Below are 21,793 nucleotides of genomic sequence, written 5' to 3'. Positions count from 1 at the left end.
AATTTTGTTAGCGAAAATGAGATTTGATATTCACAAGATACTCTTTGATGTTATAAAGTATTCTAACATAAATAGAAAAGTAGACAATCTTTGAAATATAACACGAGCAATATGTGAAAATTTAAAATTTAATTAATTTGTAAAGAAAAAGCTCATATAATATAATTACACAATATTAATTTTCAAAAACAATATAGCTCTCTCTCTTAATATAATTTTCAAACAATCTTCAAAGCATACAAAAAAGTAAGCGTATAATTGAAAGAGAAAAAAGTTATCCTAAAAGATTAAAAATAAGAAACAAAAATAAACAATCTTTTATTAAAAAAAAGGCCAACAATACTTGTTATTACCTACTGCAAAAGTAACTTGTGAAAAAAAAAATTCTCTTAAGTACGCATTCAATAAAAACGTCCAAGCTTTGAAGATAAAAATGTCCTTACCATTTAACATTATACGATTAGTTGACAATATTTACACAGTTAAATTAATAACCATGCATCTGAAGGCCTTTTTTTATCAATATTATTTAACAACATTGATTGGACAATAATAGTTTTCTGGTAAATTTATTAAACATTAATCAATTTATCAATATTATTTAACATGATTTTTTGCGTCCCCGACAGAGGCACCAGTTGAAACTTCTATCATTCTAACATCTTACTAAATTTAACACTTTTGAATCAAGAGCTTCTTCCAAAGCAATGAAATTTGAAAACTAGTTTTACATTTCCACACTGAGCATGCAATCATACTTCTTCTATAAAATGGGGAAGTGCATCTTAGCAATTTTTCACTTGATGAGAACCTCAAACAAGGCACAAAAATGAAAGCTCCGATCATTCAGAATTGTAATAGGAAATATCATAAGATTCAAAATCTGTCTGACCAAAGCTTCTTACTATACACATAAGTAATTAGTACATCTTGGGGAGCTGAAAAATGCATGTGATGTAAGAATTCTATGAGCTTCGACCGTGAAGAGACTTGCTTACTTGTGAGGCTAAGACCATTGCCTTGGCTCTCGTGCTCATCAGCATCAATTCCCGCACTGCACGACGCTGATGTTGCCGAGCATTTTTAGCTCTCTTTGGAGCTAATCGGTTGTCCCTTTCCACAAATGCAAGTCTGAATTTTTCAGCTACTGATAATTCGGTGGAGTCTGAAGAAGATTGAGTGATGGGTTTCAAAGCAAACCTATGCAGTGTCCATGTTCTGGGATCAATATCCTTGACAACTTCGTTGTCCAATATGATGTTTTGCAATGCTTCCCTCGGAACCTCAGTTACCATGAACCCAAAGGGTGATGACTTAGGATTTACAACAACACGTGGGCACTCAGTAGAAAAGTCCTCCAAAGAAATTTTATCAATGTTTGGCTGCATATAAAATAAAACAATTCACTTCTTGAAGAAATCTCAGGCAAGAAATATGTTAGCAACTTTGATTTCCAAATGCAATGAGAATCAAAGTAATGTTATAATAATCCAGGCAAAATTTGAAGGTCATACCCATACTAGCCACCGGAGTGAGTGTGCACCACTAGCAATTTCTTTCGTATCCAGCTCCTCCCAGGAATCCTCCTCCGCATAATCATCAAATCTTGGTTTAAATATACCCAAGCACCTCCGTGCAGTGTTGTCACTCCTTGGACACCCTCTGCATTATTAATCATGATTCATTGCCTTTTACGAGTTTTGTAATGATGCAATCATACTCAGCACATTCTTGTATTCAGTGTGATTATAGCTTATGATTACATGAAAACCATTATGTAAGAAGTACCATCATGAGGGAAAGAAAAAACACCCTAAACGATTTTAAAGCTACGTTTTTTTTTTTACCTTGTTAAATTAATTTACTTTCTAGAGTAAACCCTATACCTACAAATCCCAAGGTTCAAATAACATTTCCTTCGTGACATTAGACCAATCTTTAAAGCCATATTTTGTTATAAAATATTAAGTTAAGATGCTTTGCTCATCTTTATAAGCGAACTCAGTCTACAGATTCTAACTACAAAAGTATAAAAAGAATATGGTACCTAAAGGGTGAAACAAATTTTTTAGAATGACTTAAATGAGAAACGAAATGCTTAAAACAGCATTGAAGAAATTGCCTTAACAAAGAAATGAAACTTAAAATGGACAACAGTAGATATGTACCCGCATCTCAATGTCTCCAACAAATGGCAGTGCTTCACAAGCTCAGCTATACCACTAGCAGTAATTTTGGTGCATCGGCTGCAAATAGTCTCAATATATCAAGTGGTTCTGAAAGAGAGAGAAGTATAATATAAAAAAACACAACGAAAACTCAAATATTTTTGTTAGCAAGATAGATATCAACAATGAGATATTCTAATTTCAAGGCAAGTTGTCGATGAACCAAAATAAAGGCAAATGAAATTAATGACCATCGCATCCAGTAGAGTAAAACCACGAAATACAATTAAGTTTACAACGAAAGAGGAAGGTCTAAGCAGAAAAGTCAATCAGTAGTGATCACCAGCTTCTAATGAACTCATGATATAGATCAAACAGCAAAATATTTTCTCAAAAAGGTGCCTGTCAGCTGGTCCATTGCAGGGGACATGTAACATGCTCTTGGAGCATCAAATAAGCTTAAGAGTTAAGACTAGAAGCTAGAGCATATTGCATGAAAGTCTCATACATGAAACAGCTAAATATTACGAAAAATCATGTTTTTTTCGAGCTCGTGTATTTTAAGACATCAAGGCAAAATAAATTGTTTTATTGTTTTTTGAAATGGTTATAATTCTATACCTTATATCCAGAGCTTTAATGAATCTACATACTTCAGCTGCTTTTATCAAGCCAGAATCAGAGACATCTGAGCCAGAGATATCGAGGATTTCCCAAGAAGTATCAGCCAATGCGATCAGGACATCATCATTCAGCAATTTTCTTCTTCTAGCAATAGCTGCCACCACTATCTGTCATTAAGTGTAACTAAATTATTTATTTGTATGTGTGTATAGTGCCCACGATCCATGATGAAAGATTTTTTTTTAAGTTCTTTTTATGTGGAATACACAACATAATCAAAGGTTTTTATTATGGGATAAACAAAAAGTGTTTAGGACAGTGAGCAGAACATAAGTTTCAACTAAAGAAGAATACTCCTGTTCAAGAAAGGATAATTTCTCTACCAAATAAACGGGCAATCCTGGAGAAACCTTTGTTTGCCACACATTTGCATTGAGCACACCATAACTTTACATGTATGAGCATTACGATAAAAATGACCTATTTAAAGATTTGAAGAAAAAGAATCATTTTCCAGTAACCTACCTTTATATCAGCTGGCAAGTTGACAGCAATCTCACTCAAATCTACAATAATATCCTCCAGATGCCTTCCAATAACTCCCACGCAAAGGCTGACTAAACTTGAAGGCTTTGTCTTCTTAGATAGAAATCCTGCACAAAAATTACTCAAAAAACTTTGCCAATTCCTTTTCTGTGGCATATGCTTATGCAAAAAGAATTGATGCATGCTCACCAAGGTTTAAACTAAAATCCTCAATTAAAAAACCTAAACCTCTCCCAACTAACACCCACCTAGTGTCTCTTTCAAAGAAAACATATTTTAATCATTCTAGTCAGATGTAAAACTTAAACTGAGCTTCCATACTTCGGCATAATCAGGTCATACAAACGCAGAGTCAAAGATCAAAACCTAATTAATCAATGTGCAGTACCCACAAAATCTGGTAATTCCGTCAAAAACAGATATCAATCGCAATAAAGCCCAAATGAGTAATGGCTTGAACTTTCTACATAAAATTAACACAGAAACAAAGAACCACGGTCTTTGAAATTCAATTGATCCCCAAAACAGAGTAAGTTCGATGATCATGGGGCTCTGAAAGATGAAAGCTTTAACAAAACCTAAACATAAACATAACACCCCATCTCTAAAACTGAACAACAGAAGCTGCGTTTCATAGAAAAACATATTGAAGTTTAAAAATTTACCGGGAAATTGAGGGTGGGCAATGGAAGACTTGGATTTGACGTTGGATGGGGGATTCAAATCGAGGTTTTCCAAAGAGGTCGCTAATGCTTTGGCACCTTTACCTTTATCCATCCAAAATCAAAAATGAAAAAACTATGCAACGCAAACGTGCGCAACACCCTCAATTCCTAAGAACCAAATCCGATGATGTTATCAACTCCTGATCACTTTCTCTCTACATTGTGTTCTGAAATAAACGTCGCCGACTTAACTTAGGGTCCTCTTTTGAAAAAATTATTATTACCAATATTAATTCAATCTAAGAAAAAAAAATTGATTTTAATATATTGTTATCTATTATTTTAAGAATTAGTAGTGCATGATTAATATTATTCCATGTAATTAATAAGTATACAAGTTATTTATAATTAAAAATTAGAGAAAAGTATGTTTCTGTCTCCACTTAACTTTTCCAAATTCAATTTTAGTTTTTTATATCTGGTTTATGTTTGTCGTTGTGTGAAATACAGCTTGATTGAGAAATTAAATTGGTTGTATAACTACACGTTTATATAAATAATCACTGAAATTACTAGACAATTTCTATCACCGTAAATTATATTAAATAATTTGTGTTTTTAATGTCATTAAAATGTTTGAAGTACTAATGTAATACATAAAATTAACTAAGAACCAAACGTACAAATCAAATTTTATTACTTAATTACTTGTGAAACCATTTAAAACATCTTTCATCAAATATTTTCGTAACCTAATTTTATACTAATGTGTAGCAATCTCATTGAAAAAGTGTCTAAAAATATTTCTGCAGAATTGACTCATCAGACTTATGAAATTCTTACACAATCAACTATATAGATAAGAAAAAGTTAATATAGTATAATTTATTTTTAACAATTTAATATATTTAAATAGTTTTAATAAAAATTAATTTATAGAGATCAGTCGCTGAGTCTCCATTTAGTATTTCATATTAAAAAAATCTAAACTTTCAATACGTAAATATAAATCTTTGAAAGCATGTTAAATTACAAATGTAATAAAAATATATGAATAACTACTTATTCATAACGAAGAAAACATAATACATTCAATCCTGCAAATGGCTAATGTATATACATTTGTCGCTCAAATCACTTTAGCGAAGTTGAAATTAACAAATTGACTTCTTTTGGCTTTATTTATTTTTTTGTTTACAATTAGCATTATAGCATAATAATATTTAAAACAGTTTTCCGTTTTCAAGAGAAACTAATCCATTAAATATAAATAATTGTTATGATTTTAAAGTTAACTTTATTTAAAATCTACATGGTTACTTGTTTAAATTAATATTGAAGTTTGCAAAAATGATTTCATATCAAGGTGTTAGTATAATATATGTTAGTTTAAATTAATTTGATCTTTGTAAACGATTGGTGTAAATATAAAATATGTTAGTTTATTTTGATGTAAGGAGTAAAAGTTTACCTTAAAAGCTAATCAGTATCATTCATAATATAATATATTACTAATTCAATTGTTATTAAACATGTCAAAGCACTCAATTAATACAGTATTAACATATAATAAAGAAACATTTTTTATCAGTATTAAACGGTTTATTATATTTTGGATTATCTAGAATCATTACCATACTTTGACTGATCACTAAGTGGGTCATAAAATAAAACATATTAATTTTAATGTTAATTAACTTAAAAAATAATCAGTTTAAAGATAAAATATGATTATTTAAAATTAGATTGTGATTAGACTACTACTAATTTAAAATTTACATTCAGATCTATAAATAAATATTTGAGATAAAAAGACAAATAATTTTAATTTACTATGCTATTAATTATGAATGGTTAGTATTGAGTTGATTTTAATATAAAGTATATTATATAAGAATCTTTTAAAAAGTTTAGACAATCATTTTGATTCATATAAACATCCAAAAATAACATATGCAAGAACAACTCATTACCACTTAAGCCGTTGATTAAGATTCGTTTATGGAATACATACAATAACAACCATGAACTTAACTTATTAAGGAAAACATAGGTCCCACTTTCACAGAATGTGTGTAATTATCTGAGCAATTATTCATCCACTTCTTCAATTATTTCTTATGAGTTGCAGTATCAATTGTCTTTACATGTTTTCATCAATTTCTCCATCAAAGTTTATTTTAACATTCACGTGTGGACAAATAATGTATCAGTAGGAATAATTGTGTTCAAGTGTCTGATTTTGAAACCCAAAAATAGATTCTTGAAATATATATACTAAATTCATGACATGCATATGCAAGAGTTTAAGTTTTTTTATGATTAAATTCTCAGCAATATAATCACAAGTTTTCTTTTATGAATTTATATATGTTTAAAAATGATTGAAATTGTTATAGTATTTTATTGAAATATTTGCGTAAAGTTCAAATTTCAAAAACAAATTGAAAATCATATTCATTTTCTCTGCGAAATCTCCCTCTCAGCTCTGTGTCCTACCCACTCCTCTCTTATGTTCCTTTCACTTTTTCTCGTTTTATATGTCCCGTTCCTTACAATTTCATTTCATTATTTTTTACGTGAATTAAGGGTTAAATATGTTTTTAGTCTCTAAATTATTGGCTGTTTCTGGTTTTCGTCCCTCTTTCAAAGTAAGGTACAATTTAATCTCCTTTTTTTGGAAACGTTCGTTTTAGTCTTCGGAATTTTTGTTTTAGTCCTCATTTGTTGTTAAATGAGGATCAAATTTGTAAACAGTGTTTAGTTTTCGAGGACTAAAACGAATGTTTCGAAAAGGATGAGGACCAAATTGTACCTTACTTTAAAACAGGGACGAAAACCAGAACCGGCCAATAGTTTAGAAACTAAAAACATATTTAATCCTAAAATTAATTTTAACTAGTAAGGTCAAGAAAATAATTAATAACAGCCACATATATGTAGAAACTAAATTTATTACAATAAATATTGATTGTGTAACATTTGTTCATGTATTGTGTAACCATACGGTATTCGCATCAATGAATAGATGGCCGGTCACGAAAACAATAAAATTGGATGGTTGTAGTATTAAGTAATCTTAAAGATAGTTTTTAATAAGGTTTACCGATAAGTTTTGTTTATTAAAATATGGACCGTGATTACTATCTTGTTAATTATAAGTCAACTCAACACACTTATAAATACATGTCAAATCAAATATATAAAGATAATTAATTATATTTATTATAAATTTAAAATTTTAATATAACTTCTCACTTGACTTTAACGATTACTCGCTTGTACGATTTGAAAATCATACATAACAAAAAAAATTAACTAAAAAGAATTCAAAATAACTTAAACCTAACAATAAAAAATATAAATGAATGTTTTGTAAAATTATTCAACTCTATAACCGAAACAATTAATATTAAATTTATAGAATTAAGATTTTTATTGGTAATAATTATTAAAATTATATTTAAAAATATGATATTTTTTAAAATATTTTTAACGATGATATATAAGTTTAAACTCATATATTACTTTATACTAAAAATATATAACGTCCGTGCGATTGCTACCTTCCACTGAACCTACTGTGCTTTTGTCGTAACTCTAATAAAACAAGTTATATGTCCACTCTATCCACCGTGGAAAAGCGTGCCTGTTTTTATTTCGTGTTGAACATTTTAATGAATATATTTTACTTTTACTTTTTTCGTGTTGAACATTTTAATGAATATATTATTGGTGGCGTGACTTCTAAATTTACAATATTAGATGAAATTGCGTGAGATAATTATATAGTTTTTTTTTTTTATTGAAAGATTACAGAGGTACTTTTAATTAAGGTTACGTGTGATGGAGTTTCAAAGGGTCTAGATTTTCCTTTGGAGTTTTTTTTTATTATCCTATTTAAAATATATTGATGTTGATATATTAAAATTATTTTTAATATATTTAAAAACATGATACACACAGTATTGATTAATGTATTTTGAAGACGTAATAAAATAATAGTACAGAAAAATTTATCATAAATAAAGCATCATGTTTTGAAAGAACATTATCAGCCTATAATATTAATAATATTAATAAGATATGAGTTAAACTCATACATTAACATTATATTCAATCCAAAAATTTAAAATAATAAATTTATAATTTTTTATGTAGTGTTTAATTGTTTTTATTTTTTATTTTCTGAATTCTTAACAATTTCTCTATCATGAGTCTTTTTATATTAACAATTTTTTTTAGCTATCCATGAATATTATTATTCTTTAAACCGGACATATTTATTTGACTTTTTGTTAGAAAAATATTTTATATAGAAATTTGTTTGAGTTGACTACCAAGATGAACTTTTGACTTTATATTCTAATAAATTTTCAAAATAGAATTCTTGAGAAGACACGACATTAATAAAAATAATTTCAATCCACACATAAAAAATTGGATTACTTCAATCCAAAATTTTAAAACAATATATTTATATTTATAGATTATTTTTTTATAAACAAGTCTATCTTATAATTTATTGTTTTGAATTATTTTCAAAAGCACAAGTTATGTTTTTTTCACACGAATTTCTATCTGGTTCTTGTTGGAATGTAATATAGAAGCTAATACATTTAACAAAGTAACTTCTTTGTCTGCGGTTTAAAGGCACACTAATTTGGAATTAGTAAGAGTTGAATCTGTGACAATAATCACAGATGAAACTCGCGAAACACGTTCTAAATACGATAAATATGTAGGACTTGAATGACACTTAAACCCTCGATAATTGGTGTGTATGATTCGCTACGGACAAAATCGGGACCCTTCAATCCAGTGCGGTTCCCTTTTACGATAACGCACTCAACCAACTTCACGTGTGTGGCTGTGACTAAAATTTATAATTTCGATTTAGGATGTGACGGCAGTTCATAATTTCATCCAATTTTTACTTTAACTTCTTATCTTATTATATCTCATCAAACACAACATTAATGGGTAATGTCATTCTACACTCCAAAATATTTTATCAATTTTTTTACTAAAACTTGTGAACTGAGAAAGAGAAAAAAATCTAAGGTTTAAGAATAATATGAAAGTAAGTATAATGTAAGTTTAGCCTGACTAAAAGGCAACTACAATTAAACTAGCTTTAATGACATGAAAAAGTTAGCACACTTAAATGGACAAAAATTCATTTGACACATTTAATAAAGATAAAATGGTGTTAAAAGATTAAATTTTTATAGTTTTTTTTTTATAAAAAAATAGTATAAATGAATGTAAAATAATTATGTACGTCAAAATGTCATAAAAAAGCGAGTGCCGTAAAAGTTGAAACGATGAACAGTCTATTTCATCCATAAATACGCACTCTCATCAACTTGTACATGCCACACACATATCTATTCTTCTTCGTTTTACAATGCCTGGAACAATCTTCCTCAACGCCAACGCCACCTTCAGGGTTCGCTTCCGAGCCCAGGCCCGTTCCCCCTTGCCCGTCAAGCCCACGCCCCTCACACTACCCACACCCCACCCTCACTGGGCCTCCTTGCAGGCCGACATTGAAGCCCACCTAAAACAAGCCATTCCCATCAAAGAGCCGCTCGAGGTTTTCGAGCCCATGCGCCGCCTCGTCTTCGACGCCCCCCGGACCACCGTCCCCGCCCTATGCCTCGCAGCCTGCGAGCTCGTGGGCGGGCAGCGCGACCAGGCCATGGACGCTGCTGCGGCCCTGTTACTGAACCTGGCTAATGCACACGTGCACGAGGAGCTTGGTGTTAGGGAGGGGTCCAACATAGCGCTTCTGACCGGGGACGGGATTGTTCCGTTTGGGTTTGAGTTGTTGGCAAGCGGCGACGGGCCGGGCCGTGCAAGCCCGGAGCGGGTGATGCGTGTGATAATCGAGATATCACGGGCGGTGGGTTCGGGAGGGCTGATAGATTCGCAGCACATGAAGAAAACGTTGGAGGAGGAAAACATGAAACGCGTGGTGGAGAAAGGGGAGGGTGGGTTGCACGCATGCGGCGCCGCCTGTGGTGCGGTGGTCGGAGGTGGGAGTGAGGAGGAGATTGAGAGGCTGAGAAGGTTTGGGTTTCATGTGGGCATGATGAGGGGAATGGCGCAGAGGGGTTTCCGCAACCATGATGTTGAAGAACACAGAAATCTCGCACTCAGTGAGTTGCAGTTTTTCAAGGACACAGATCTTCGAATGATCTCCACTTTTCTTAATTTCTACTAGCTATGGAACATCATCCGATAACAGCAACAACGTTCGTGTTCTCATCATCACTTTTTTAGTTTGTCTATATAAATTTCAATACCAAAGCTTCTGTCTGAAACAAATTTTATATAGAATTAAATTAGTAGAATATTTTAGCCCTTTAAAATACCAGTTCATCCATTAGTTTTGAGAAGGGAATGATAGAAAAAAGGGTAAATAGTCTATTTACAGTCACAGGACTTATTTTGTTTTATTTTTGTATAATATGAATAAATCCAAGTTTTAGCGAGTTTTCTTAGTTTATTAAGTGAGTATTTGATTTTTGACGTGTTTAGTAAACTCTTTTATTATGCGATTAACTTTCTATTAATACGTACTCAGTCAATAATGCTATGGATTTAGACTACAGTAGAGTTCGGATAATTATAAAATTAAGGTTTAATACCTCTTTTGGTCCCTAGAAAGGGGGCAATGTTCAATGTGGTCCCACCTTTTTTTAGAAGTTCAATGTGATCCCATCTTTTGTAAAAAGTGTGCAATCAAGTCCTTTTTGAAAACGGCGTTAAGTTTTTAACGGAGCAGCTGACAGGGTGGACTGAAGTTAGCTACATGGCTTTGTGTGGGTAATACGTGGCAGTGAGAGGGTGATACGTGGCTGTGAGAGGGTAAATCAGAAGTTAGGGTTTGAGTTGCAGAGAAATTAGTAATTTGGGATTTCTTCGAAGATCAGAGAGGCGAAGAACATTGTCGTCAACGATACCATACTCCTTGATTCGGGCTATCTCTTTGCCATCGGAAACCAACTTCTGCTTTTTCACCACGAAGCCTTTGCACTGCTGAATCCTCATTTTCACCGAAGCAATGGAATCAGACTCCAACACGCGCATTGGGGTTACAACGCCATCCACAATTAGGTAAAATCAAGATTGGCTCACCAAAAAGAAGGTAAACCAAAGTCCGGAACCACTATTTGAAAGGGATTGATTAAATAAGAAACTAAGCTACCAAAAACTCTGCATGCATTCAAAAATTATATAAGTGACGGTTTCAAACGTCTCAAACGATGGTGAACGGTGATTATTCAATTGCTGCACCCAGCACCTTTATCTCTCTCTCTCTTAGAAGCTCACTCCTAAACCAACAACATCAACATCAAAGCAACCTTTTTTCTATGTACACTATTTTGTGCGTCGACCGAAAAAGCAAACTTTTTTTCTACTATACTTTTTCCATGATTCTTTTGACCACATTATTACTGCGGCGGGAAGAGTAATTAGATTCCCCGGCGATGCAGCTCTGCTGAATTGCACTGGCTGGCATTACACTAGAATTAAAGAAGTGAGAAAAATTGGCAGTGACATTGAGGAGTTTAGTTATTTTGAGAGGTATAATACATGAATGAAGTTATGAAATGAAAGCAGATGAGATGGGTAGGAGAAAGGAAAGGCGAAGACTTAACAAAACTCGGATGGTGGGTGCTCAAGAATATTTGTTTCCCTAAATCAACAGACATTGGGTCCAAACCCCACAAAACCATTGTCACCATCAATCGAAATCTGAATCCCCTCTTGCTGAATATTCCCTATAATGGAAAGCCCCAAAGGCGAAGCCGCAAAGGCAAAACAGAATGTTCCGGCATCATCTACCGGAATTAGAAAGTTTCTGGCCGGAAGGGTCAAGATCTGTCCACCGGAAAAGTAAAAGGAGACGGTGGGCACCCGAACTGTAACAAAGCCGTTCAAATCGTAGCAGGTGTCGAAAATGGAGAGTCCGGGTGCCCGGGGCAGGTTGGTGGTCTGAGCAAGAAAAGCGTTCCGAAATTACTAATTTACCGAGAGCCACGTATCACCCTCTCACTGCCACGTATTACCCACACAAAGCCACGTAGCTAACTTCAGTCCACCCTGTCAGCTGCTCCGTTAAAAACTTAACGTCGTTTCCAAAAAGGACTTGATTGCACACTTTTTACAAAAGATGGGATCACATTGAACTTCTAAAAAAAGGTGGGACCACATTGAACATTGGCCCCCTTTCTAGAGACCAAAAGAGGTATTAAACCTAAAATTAATTATATGTTAATATTAATCTTCTCTTTATATATATATATATATATATATATATATATATACAAAAAATATTTCATACATTAGTACTGCAAAAGAAAACAAACGATTATTTTTGTCTATATATAACAATTAATGCACCAAAATATATACTGAGATAAAAAAGAATAGTTTTTTCTTTTTGTCTCGATGGACATAATTCATACCAACCAAGACAATAAATAAGATCTTTTTAACTTGGTTTTGTTTGCAACCGAGAGACAAAAAGTATTTCATATAATTATTTTTCTATTTTTTGTTGCCTTAGTTCAATGGAACCAAAGTAGTATGTGGTGGTTTAGACAACAGTTGTGGTCTAATCGAGGTGGTAGATATGTAATTTTTTTCTAATTTCTTTTTGCTTATGATGAGGTCTATTGTTTCGATTGTGACTAGAACCGATGTCATAAACTCCATTCTGTCTTGGTTATAATCACAACTGATGCATATTTTGCAGGTTTTTTTAAAAAAATAGACCTATTTTGAATCCTTACTATAGAAACATACCTGCTCATGCACAAAAAGTTTCCACAACACAAAAAAACAGTCCAGAAGTTTATTTTCAATGAAAATTAGAATGAACCATAATCAATTCAATGTATATAGAATTATAATTATAAATCAACTTTGTATTGATATGTTAACGTACAACTTACTATATCATAATAACTACATTGTCTTCAAATTTCTTATATAAAAAATAATTTGATTTTAATCTTTATTGTAAATAATATTATACACCAATTTACATTATCATCCAATTTTTAGACTTCTTAATATTATAAAATTTCATATCAAACTTAATTTTTTATTAAAGAAAATTTAATCTTCTTTTATATGATTAAACAATTTACATTAACAATACCATTGCAATTTATATGACCATTGCTATTCTTATGACCATTATATCAATCTAATAAGCAAATAACAGTATCATTGCTAGTCCTATGACTATTATATCAATCTTATAGCAATTCATTATCAAACACAGACAAACATGGAGGAGAGTTTGAAAAACTTATCAAACCAAGATGAAACGGTGAAGAACACCAAGAAAGAACAACGACATTGAGAAAAAAGAACATAAGTTCTTTTGTGAAAGAAAATGAAATTTCTACACTTTAGCATTTTTGGAAAAAAAATTAAGAAACTTTAAAAATATTACGATTTTTTTTAACTTTTTTATTATAAACTTACTTCAATAACTAAAATAATATTTTTATTTTATTTTTAAGATTTAGTTGCTTGGAGGAATAACGGAAACATATGTAAACAAGTTCAGAATATGAAGTGAAACCTCTTCCGTGAAAAAGTTGTTTCAAAGAATCCAAAGTAAGCTGAAAGTGATTTAAGGGGGATTGTTTTCAATAAATATTAAGTAATTCACTTCTAATTTTAAAAGTAAATTAAATGAAATAAGAATATAAGTTTAGTATATATTTAGTTTCAAGATAAAGGTGACGATGGCACATGAAGTGTTTGGTGAACTTTCATTGAGAAAGCTCTCCTAGCAAATGGGCCAGAAGAAAGGCCCACTTATCAAACTCCAATAAACGAAGTTCGATTCATTTCCTGATGGAATTTTATATTAATTTTGGTGTTGTTTTTATATTAAACTTTTAAAATATAAAGATGAATTTTTATGTTTTAAAATACATTAAAAACTTATTTAATTTGAAGGTTTAGTAAAAATATAACACAAAACACAACTTGCGTTTCATTTAAATTTAGATTTTCTGTTGAATTTTTGGTGTTATCCTTCTACATCATTCTTGTTTCAGATCCCCTCTCTCAACTTGCATAACTTTCAATATTTGGAGATCTGCTAAGCATAATTTTTTGTTTTTGAAAAATTTTAGACATTTCATTTTTTTCATAATTTTTTAATTTTATTTTAAGGATGGATAGACAATGTATCGTATGCTTATTATTCATCTGTCTGATGCTACTAAAAGAGAGAGATATACATATTATTAGTATCTTTGGACTAGAAGTTTGGCTCCATATTAGTAGAGCAAGGACAATTTACAAGCTAAACTTGAAGGCTTATGCAGAAAAAGGGAACTCCTTTGTCTTTGAAAGTGATTCTATCTTATGCAAAGCCAATTTTCCTAAGCCCTTTTACACCTTTCTAAATTTCTTTGAGGTTGAGGAATAAGGCTAGTAGGAAAAAAAATGATTCCACCAGCATAGTTGGAAAGTCTTGTCCTTTAGTGAAAAATGGGAGGGGTACGATTCAGGATTTTGTATGGATACACACCACTCATCTAGCAAAGTAGGCTTGGTGCCTTTTTAGAGAACCAAATCCATTATTGACGTAGGTCCAACAAGGTTTTGCATAGTATTCTTCAAGGTAAGCTATTATTATCTATGGATGAATATTAATATTGGGAATGTGAGTCTATGTTTCAATTGCATAAAAATAAAAAAGTAAAACAATATATAAGGTTAAGGATCTATTAATCCATTGTCTTACTTCTTATATGTATCGAAAGATAAAAATAAAACGACTACAATTTTGGGTATTCACTTAATCTTGTTAATTATAGGTGCTTTTTTTCTAGTATTCAAGGCTCTTTATTTTGGAGATATATATATATGATACATGAGCTCCGGGAGAGATGTAAGAAAAATAACCAATTTGACCTTTAGTTCAAGTATTATATTTGGATATTTATTAAAATCATCTTTTGGGGACAAAGGGTGAATTGTTAGTGTGGACGATTTGAAAGATATTATTGGAGGACATGTACAGTTGGGTTCCATTTATATGTTTAAGGTGAAAAGTGATGTTAATGTCTTATATGGTTGAATGTTCTTTAATAAACCTAACAATTAAAGGGTTAAATACGTTTATAATGGCTGAAATATATGAAAGTAGTTTGTTCAGTGTGTTTTTATGTAACAAATGATAGACAGCGTTGAATGCATTTCATAAGTTTACGATCAAAGAAGAAAAACCAAAATTACATTATAATTTGAATCCAAAAAATAGTTAATAAGTTAATGTCAGTTAAAAAATATCATGTGAAGTGAGAAGGTGAATGTGATCCTCTTCATAGGGCACCCGAGAGGGAATGTGGAGGGTTATTTGGAAAGAAAATGTCCCATATAAGATTAGACATTTTCTGTGGAGGGTCTGGCATCATGCTATTTTTGTCATAGGAAACATTTTCATTAAGAAGCTGGTTTTCCCATGTGGAGCAAGAGACAAATGCCAGGTTACCATAGTCTATTACTCTAACTCTGCACCTAACATTTTGGTTGGGAAAATGGGACACAATCAAATGCAATGCTCCCTTACCATCTATAAGGATTAACCAACCAAACTCTGTAATCCTAAATTTTTTGGTATATTTGGAAAGCAACAAAACAACACTCTTAATCCAACCATTGATCATTGACAGTTTTAAAAGCTCTTTTAATTTTAACACCAGAACTCATTTCTCAAGAGGTTGCATAACAGAAGAATGCTTTACAATGTTCTATACTTTTGTTTCTATCATTCAATGAATTTCATATATTGTGTCTAACTTATAAAACGTAAAATGTGTCTTACACAGTTTTTGACCATTTTGCTGTTCCTAAATTAAATATGGAATGTGTCATGCAAGAAGCTAATACTTGATACCTTGACTGTGCCATAACAGCATCACCAAGAGTTACCTAGATGATACTATAATACCTTGCACAGTAGATAATTTAATTCTCTCTACATTTGTTTCTAACTTAAAACATAAAGGGTCTTAATCAGTTTTGCATTTAGTAATTCTTTTTAGCATGGAATCAAGGTGATGAAAGTCGAAATTCGAAACAGACAACAGAGGTAAGAAAATGATTGGGGAGAATATAAAAGTGGTTTAAAATTGAAACAAGCTACAAAATGCATACTCTATAGTAGCTTGTATTAAATTAATGGTATGGTGATCAAAGGTGAAAACTGATAGGGACTGCTACATACTGGGTGTTTCTGTTTTCTCTTCTTTTCCCATATTGTCACACGTCATTACATACTATACATTGATCTACTCTATAATTATTAGATGACTCGAAGTTGGTGAATGTCTCTGTCAATTTCCAATGACACACTGGTTTAATAATTTAGATCCCTTCTTTCAGAGTTCTGGTAATATAAGTCACGTTATTTTACAGATTTGTAAATGCTTGTCACTTCTTAACTGAACAAACAAACAAGTACTTGAGTTCATGCCACATTTATTTCAAATTGTAAACTCATTCAGCTTTAGACCAATGAATAGTTTATACATATTCGAAACTTTTTAGTGAAATTTCAAAGCACACTTGTTTTATTTTTGGACTGGAAAACTGCAGAGTTTAATATATGTTACATCTTCTTGGAAGCTAGATCAGTAATATTAGTTTATTCAATATTTCAATGGACTTTGATTTCCCTTAATGCAATAGCATTCAGATGGGGGAAATAGTATTAAAAAAAAAACCATTCACTCATCAATGATTAAGAGAGCAATAATTTTATACACTTTCTGGTTTCTCACAACTCCTCCTTTTTCTTTGTTTCTATCTTTTTCACTCATCACATCAAATTTCTTATTTTATCTTCCATCTCTTCTTATCTCTCTCCTCATCCAATGGAGGATACACCTCACAGAATCTTTATTCATTATAGAGTAGTAATAGAGGAGGAGGGAAGTAGGCCTAGGCTGGGAGAGATGGACTTGTGCACAGGGAAGACAAAGATAAAGAAAACAAAAAAAGAGTCACAGAAAATCACAATCAATGAAGAACAGAAAAACACTTTTATCCTTCAAAATGATGAATGGCTTTAAAATTATGATTCACATCCACCTTTGTGTTTTTATGGATGCTCAAAAACACAAAGATCCCATCAATTTGGTACAACAGGAAATTGAAATCAGTTATGTTTGCCACAGCATATTTGATTCACAGTTTTCATGGCTAAAAAATGCTCTTATACCCCAAGCAGCATGAACCAATATCTCCATTGCTAAGTAACCACCAGCTACAAACTCACTATACATCCAAAATGTGAAAGAACTAATACTACTACATCACCACTGAAGAAGACCCTTTATAGTGATTCAAGGAAACCAGTTTTTGAGAGAACAGCATTCCTCACTTTGCTAAGATCCCTACCTTTGAGGGTTCTCCCAGCACCTTCTAGAACAGAAAAGGAGGATATCTGACTCCTTGCAAGCCTTCTGGCAATAAACTCATGTGGAGGAAGCTTTGAATCCGCCTCATCATTTTCCTCTCCATCCTCATCACTATCCCCACCATAGTTACCAGCACCATCATCCTCACCATCATAATCAGCATCAAACCTTGAAGTACTATTCTTGGCGGGGTTACTCGTATAAATTTTTGACCAGTCAGGAATTTTGACAGGTGCTGATTGCTGAAGAACCTTGGCTTCATTGGAGGAATTACCACTGCTATTGTTACTGCTATTGCTAGATCTTGGCACCATTCTGGCTGCACTGGGCCTAGCAGGAACAGGAACAGCAGAGGACTGATCCTTCTCGTTGAACATGCGAACCCCAGAAGAACCATAATCACTTCTGTTCTTGATAACATCCCAAATTTCTTCTTCATCAAAATCTCCATCTCTCAACGAATTCCATATCCCACTGTGCTTCCTGCCTGGACTATATTTATCTCCCATTATCAATCAACCACTTCCTGCATAACACAAATCTGAAGAAACTTGTTTCAAATGGTTGAACAAGAATTTTCATTTCAGTAATTCAAGCATAAAACAGAAGAGAAAAATTGGAAGTTGTAGGGAGAAAGCAAGAAGCAAAAGTGCAGGAATAAATAAATCACAGGAGGTGATTATACAGTGAGATATGTGATATTTTTTACTGAGGAAAAATTAGAACAACCTTATTCTGTTGTCCAGGAATCAGAAGCTTGAAATAATTCAACTTTTTGAAGATTCTAAAAGGGGTTCCTGAAATATGCCAAAGAAAACAAAAAAGTTGAGTTGATAAGAGTGGAGTGAGGTTGAATTGTGATAGCATGAGAAGTTGAATTTGACATATATGTGATGGTGAGTGAAAATCCAAAAGGTTTGGGTTACCTGAATATGTATTTGCAGAGTTGAAGTGTAATGAAAGCAGCACACAGAGAAAGTGAAGAACACTGCAGCACCAAAATCTGAGGGAAAGAATAAGACAGTGTTGTCCACAAAATGATGGCTGTCCAGTATTTAACTCTACAACCTCACACCATTAACTCTTTTATTTATTTATTTTTTAAAATTCTATTAATGTAAAATATATGTTAAAATTAATGATTAATTTCTACTTTTATATTTTTTTGTCTATTAAAAAGAGTGAAAGCCTGAAACATTATTGAGCATTTGAGTAAATTTATTCTAGCTGAGCATTTTTAATCTCTTTCTGTGATTATTTTTAACCTCTTTCTGTATTTTTTTTTTTTGCTGAATCTTTCTCTAGATTTTCCTAGTAAGTAATATATGTGGAATCTCTAAAATCTAGAATTTCGTAATAATTCATGAATAATTGTTACATAGAATTCAATTAAATTCATAAGCATATTATAGTAATATTAAATGTAATTCATTATTATAATAAGATTAAATTTTGTATAAATTAATTATTATGTTTTTTACCAAAAATAATGAAGTTTCAAATTAATAATAGAGTAAATTAATGAAATTTCATATTAATAAATAGAGCAAATAGCAGAAATACTTTTATTTTTTTTAATTACAGACTTTATTGTTCAAAATTCCGTCCATGAGATACAAACTTATACTTTTTATGATATTTGCAATTAGAGTTTAATACTGTGTAAAGCTCTTTCATGTATAAAAACTAATTCTTGTTAATAATAAAGTTATTATCATTTTTTACAAAAGAAAATAGAGAAAAAATTAAGAGTATAAAATGAGTTTATTATGGAAATAAAAAATGTCTTGCATATAATATGGAAGTTTGAAATATGCAAAAAAGTATTTCAAAAACTCAAGAAGGTGGTTTTTTATATGAAAAAAAAGTATTGTAACTAATGTCTTGGAGTGTTGAAGTTCCATATTAAATAAAGATCTTACAAAAAAGTCAAGTACTATGCTAATTAAATGAAATAATAAATGAAGTAAATTCACTCAACATATTTAATCTTGTGTATTAATTAAAATTAATGAATAATGATTAACTTATACAGAAGACCGTGCTATTGCACATTACATTTATTAATTATAATTATTTCCCAGATACATGAACTTGCATAACAATAAATATATTTTAAAAATTAATATTATAATTAGTAATTATTATAAAGTCCATACCAAGAATATGATTCTTCGTTATTGTATTGAAAAAATCAAATCAAATTTTTATTATTAACTACATCCCTAAAAGAAAGTTGATAATTTATTTTATTGATTTTTGCGTGAAAAATACTACCTGCAAAACATTTATTTTATATTCTTTTATTTTTCTTAAGTGTGCTTTTAGAATTTAACAAGGTCCTAAATTTTCATTGTGTGTGAAAAATGTTTGAATTTGATGCACATAATCCAAATAAATCAATATATTCACTTAAAGAATACTAATTTAGTAAAATTTGAAAAACAAACTATACTGCTTTGCTAAAAGAGTCAATATTTTAATTTTCATTACATTAACAAGTACTATTAGTTTTCTTCTCCATTATGACATTTCATTATTAGCCATGAATAATGAAGCATTAAGAGTTATAGATATTTAATCGAAAATTAACTCAATTTTAGGTAACTGACGTGTAAGATAATATGGTTAGATAACGATCTAACAAACAAATTCAACAATAAATCTAATAAAAAATAAATTTCAATAAAATAAGATCTGATTTGTGATTTTAATATCATATTAAAAAAATAAATCTAATTTAATATAATAAAAGTAATTTATAAAATAAAATTTAAACTTATTTATATACTATAAATTCATTTTATATATAATAAATGTGTAACTTTCAACAAATAAATTATTATTTTTCAAATCAAAACTGAAAAAACGTTTTAAAATAACTAAATAAGAAACACAACAAGATGCTTAGAAATTGGAAATGAGTAGATACATTACATTCCCTTTGATTGGTTGGCTAATAGATAAAGACTGGCTATCATTATAAGGAAACAGACAAAAATGTCAAAGTTTTCAACACAAGAACACAAATGTTAGGAATTTGTGAAAGAAGTATGATACACACACGACACCAGTGACACACAAACATTTTTGTTTTTTCTTCAACATAATGTCAATCTAAAGACACATGATTAAAGAATATGATAAATAGAATAATAATAAGATTAATTTAAAAAATATAAATAAAGATAATGTTTTTTGAGAATGAGGTTTATAATATGGTGAAAAAGGATGAAAGGAAGGCAGCATAGCACTGCTAGCTCATTACTTAACCTAATAAACCAGTAATAAAAGTTAGGTATAAAATTAAAAAAGCTAAAATGCTATTTTAGGAGAAAGAAAAGTGGCACACGGATAATCTATGTTCTGTCGAGCACAACACATATGGTCTGTCAAAGATTTTATGTTATTTTTCTGGAAAAAGAAAAGCTGCGTAGGAAATGGTCGAGGAAGTTCGAGGTGTTGAAGAAGGAGACGAAGGTGGCCCACATGCAGCAATTGGCAATCCACATTCAACGTACGTAGATATCCATCAGCAACACAGAGCAGAAAATTTTCAGCGTCTTAGCCCAATCAACATTCATTAATAGTGGGAAGCATATGTAAAGAATCTGCAAAGATTTCCACCGTTGGAGCAGAATCTTCTTGCTAAAAGCTAAGCCATGCACAGCATTCATACGGCGGCCGAAAAGTGACAGCACTGTGTCAAAACAATAAAGTTGATTAACAAAAGAGAGTTATATCATGTAACAGACAATGTTGTTTGATATTATAGGATTACGTGAAGTTTTGTATATACTATATGTAATAGTAGGGATGTATTGATAGTCAGATAGGATATACCACACTAAGTGAAGAGTTTTGTCGTGTTTTATATATTTTCTACTAAATTTAATAATTTCACATAATTTAAAAATTAAAACTTATAATAATTTAAATATTATATATATATATATATATATATATATATTTAAAATAAAAATTCATGATAAAATAAATAATATCTCAAAATATCAACGGATCTCTCATTGACTGGACTGTCAACATATTTAGAAAAAAATTAAGTAAGATTGTCATTTCTAATCTCAAGTTTTTATAAACCGAACAATTATTCAATAACAACAAAATGTCGATTAAGTATCACATTTTAAATTGAACATATTTACAAATAAATCATATTTATCAATTTTTATATCGTGATTAGACTTAAGACTTTTCTTTTAATTAGTTGTATAAGTAACTTGAGTGTTGAAGTGTCTTTGACAAGAACTACTTACACAGTTTTGAGTTTAAATACTGAAAACTGAAAATAATCTTCTAA

General features: G+C 31.0%; 3 protein-coding genes across 4 annotated transcripts; 1 reads left to right on the top strand and 2 right to left on the bottom strand.

Moving 5' to 3' along the window:
• Positions 1-741: 741 nt before the first annotated feature.
• On the bottom strand, positions 742-4,258 carry LOC124849172 (RNI-like superfamily protein). The gene is made up of 6 exons (XM_047327062.2): positions 4,004-4,258; positions 3,318-3,445; positions 2,790-2,959; positions 2,169-2,246; positions 1,515-1,662; positions 742-1,382 (listed from the first exon to the last, which is right to left on the bottom strand). The coding sequence occupies exons 1-6, from the start codon at positions 4,113-4,115 to the stop codon at positions 966-968; spliced, it is 1,053 nt and encodes a 350-aa protein (XP_047183018.2). The 5' UTR covers positions 4,116-4,258; the 3' UTR covers positions 742-965.
• A 5,114-nt stretch (positions 4,259-9,372) lies between these two features.
• On the top strand, positions 9,373-10,517 carry LOC124849174 (heterodimeric geranylgeranyl pyrophosphate synthase small subunit 1, chloroplastic-like). The gene has a single exon (XM_047327063.2). The coding sequence runs from the start codon at positions 9,414-9,416 to the stop codon at positions 10,230-10,232; it is 819 nt and encodes a 272-aa protein (XP_047183019.2). The 5' UTR covers positions 9,373-9,413; the 3' UTR covers positions 10,233-10,517.
• Positions 10,518-17,071: 6,554 nt separating this feature from the next.
• LOC124842536 (protein S40-6-like) lies at positions 17,072-18,517 on the bottom strand. 2 transcript variants are annotated; one of them, XM_047319039.2, is made up of 3 exons: positions 18,399-18,517; positions 18,202-18,269; positions 17,072-18,013 (listed from the first exon to the last, which is right to left on the bottom strand). In XM_047319039.2, exon 3 carries the CDS (start codon positions 17,979-17,981, stop codon positions 17,388-17,390), a length of 594 nt encoding a protein of 197 aa, XP_047174995.1. In that variant the 5' UTR covers positions 17,982-18,013; positions 18,202-18,269; positions 18,399-18,517; the 3' UTR covers positions 17,072-17,387. The 2 variants fall into 2 exon arrangements, with proteins under 2 accessions (XP_047174995.1, XP_047174994.1); XM_047319038.2 differs by having other exon boundaries at positions 17,072-17,998.
• Between the last annotated feature and the right edge of the window lie 3,276 nt (positions 18,518-21,793).

The sequence above is a fragment of the Vigna umbellata genome, chromosome 1 (assembly GCF_029865625.1).
Source record: "Vigna umbellata cultivar VRB3 chromosome 1, Vumbellata_1.0, whole genome shotgun sequence".
Classification (NCBI taxonomy): Eukaryota; Viridiplantae; Streptophyta; class Magnoliopsida; order Fabales; family Fabaceae; genus Vigna; species Vigna umbellata.
This window is presented reverse-complemented; position numbering and strand designations above follow the sequence as displayed.

Coding starts and splice junctions, on each gene's coding strand:
- LOC124849172 (XM_047327062.2), bottom strand. CDS start 4,115: ATGGATAAAGGTAAAGGTGCCAAAGCATTAGCGACCTCTTTGGAAAAC. Junction 2,960..3,317: donor ACTTGCCAGCTGATATAAAG/GTAGGTTACTGG, acceptor ACTTAATGACAG/ATAGTGGTGGCAGCTATTGC. Junction 2,247..2,789: donor ATTAAAGCTCTGGATATAAG/GTATAGAATTAT, acceptor GACTATTTGCAG/CCGATGCACCAAAATTACTG.
- LOC124849174 (XM_047327063.2), top strand. CDS start 9,414: ATGCCTGGAACAATCTTCCTCAACGCCAACGCCACCTTCAGGGTTCGC.
- LOC124842536 (XM_047319039.2), bottom strand. CDS start 17,981: ATGGGAGATAAATATAGTCCAGGCAGGAAGCACAGTGGGATATGGAAT.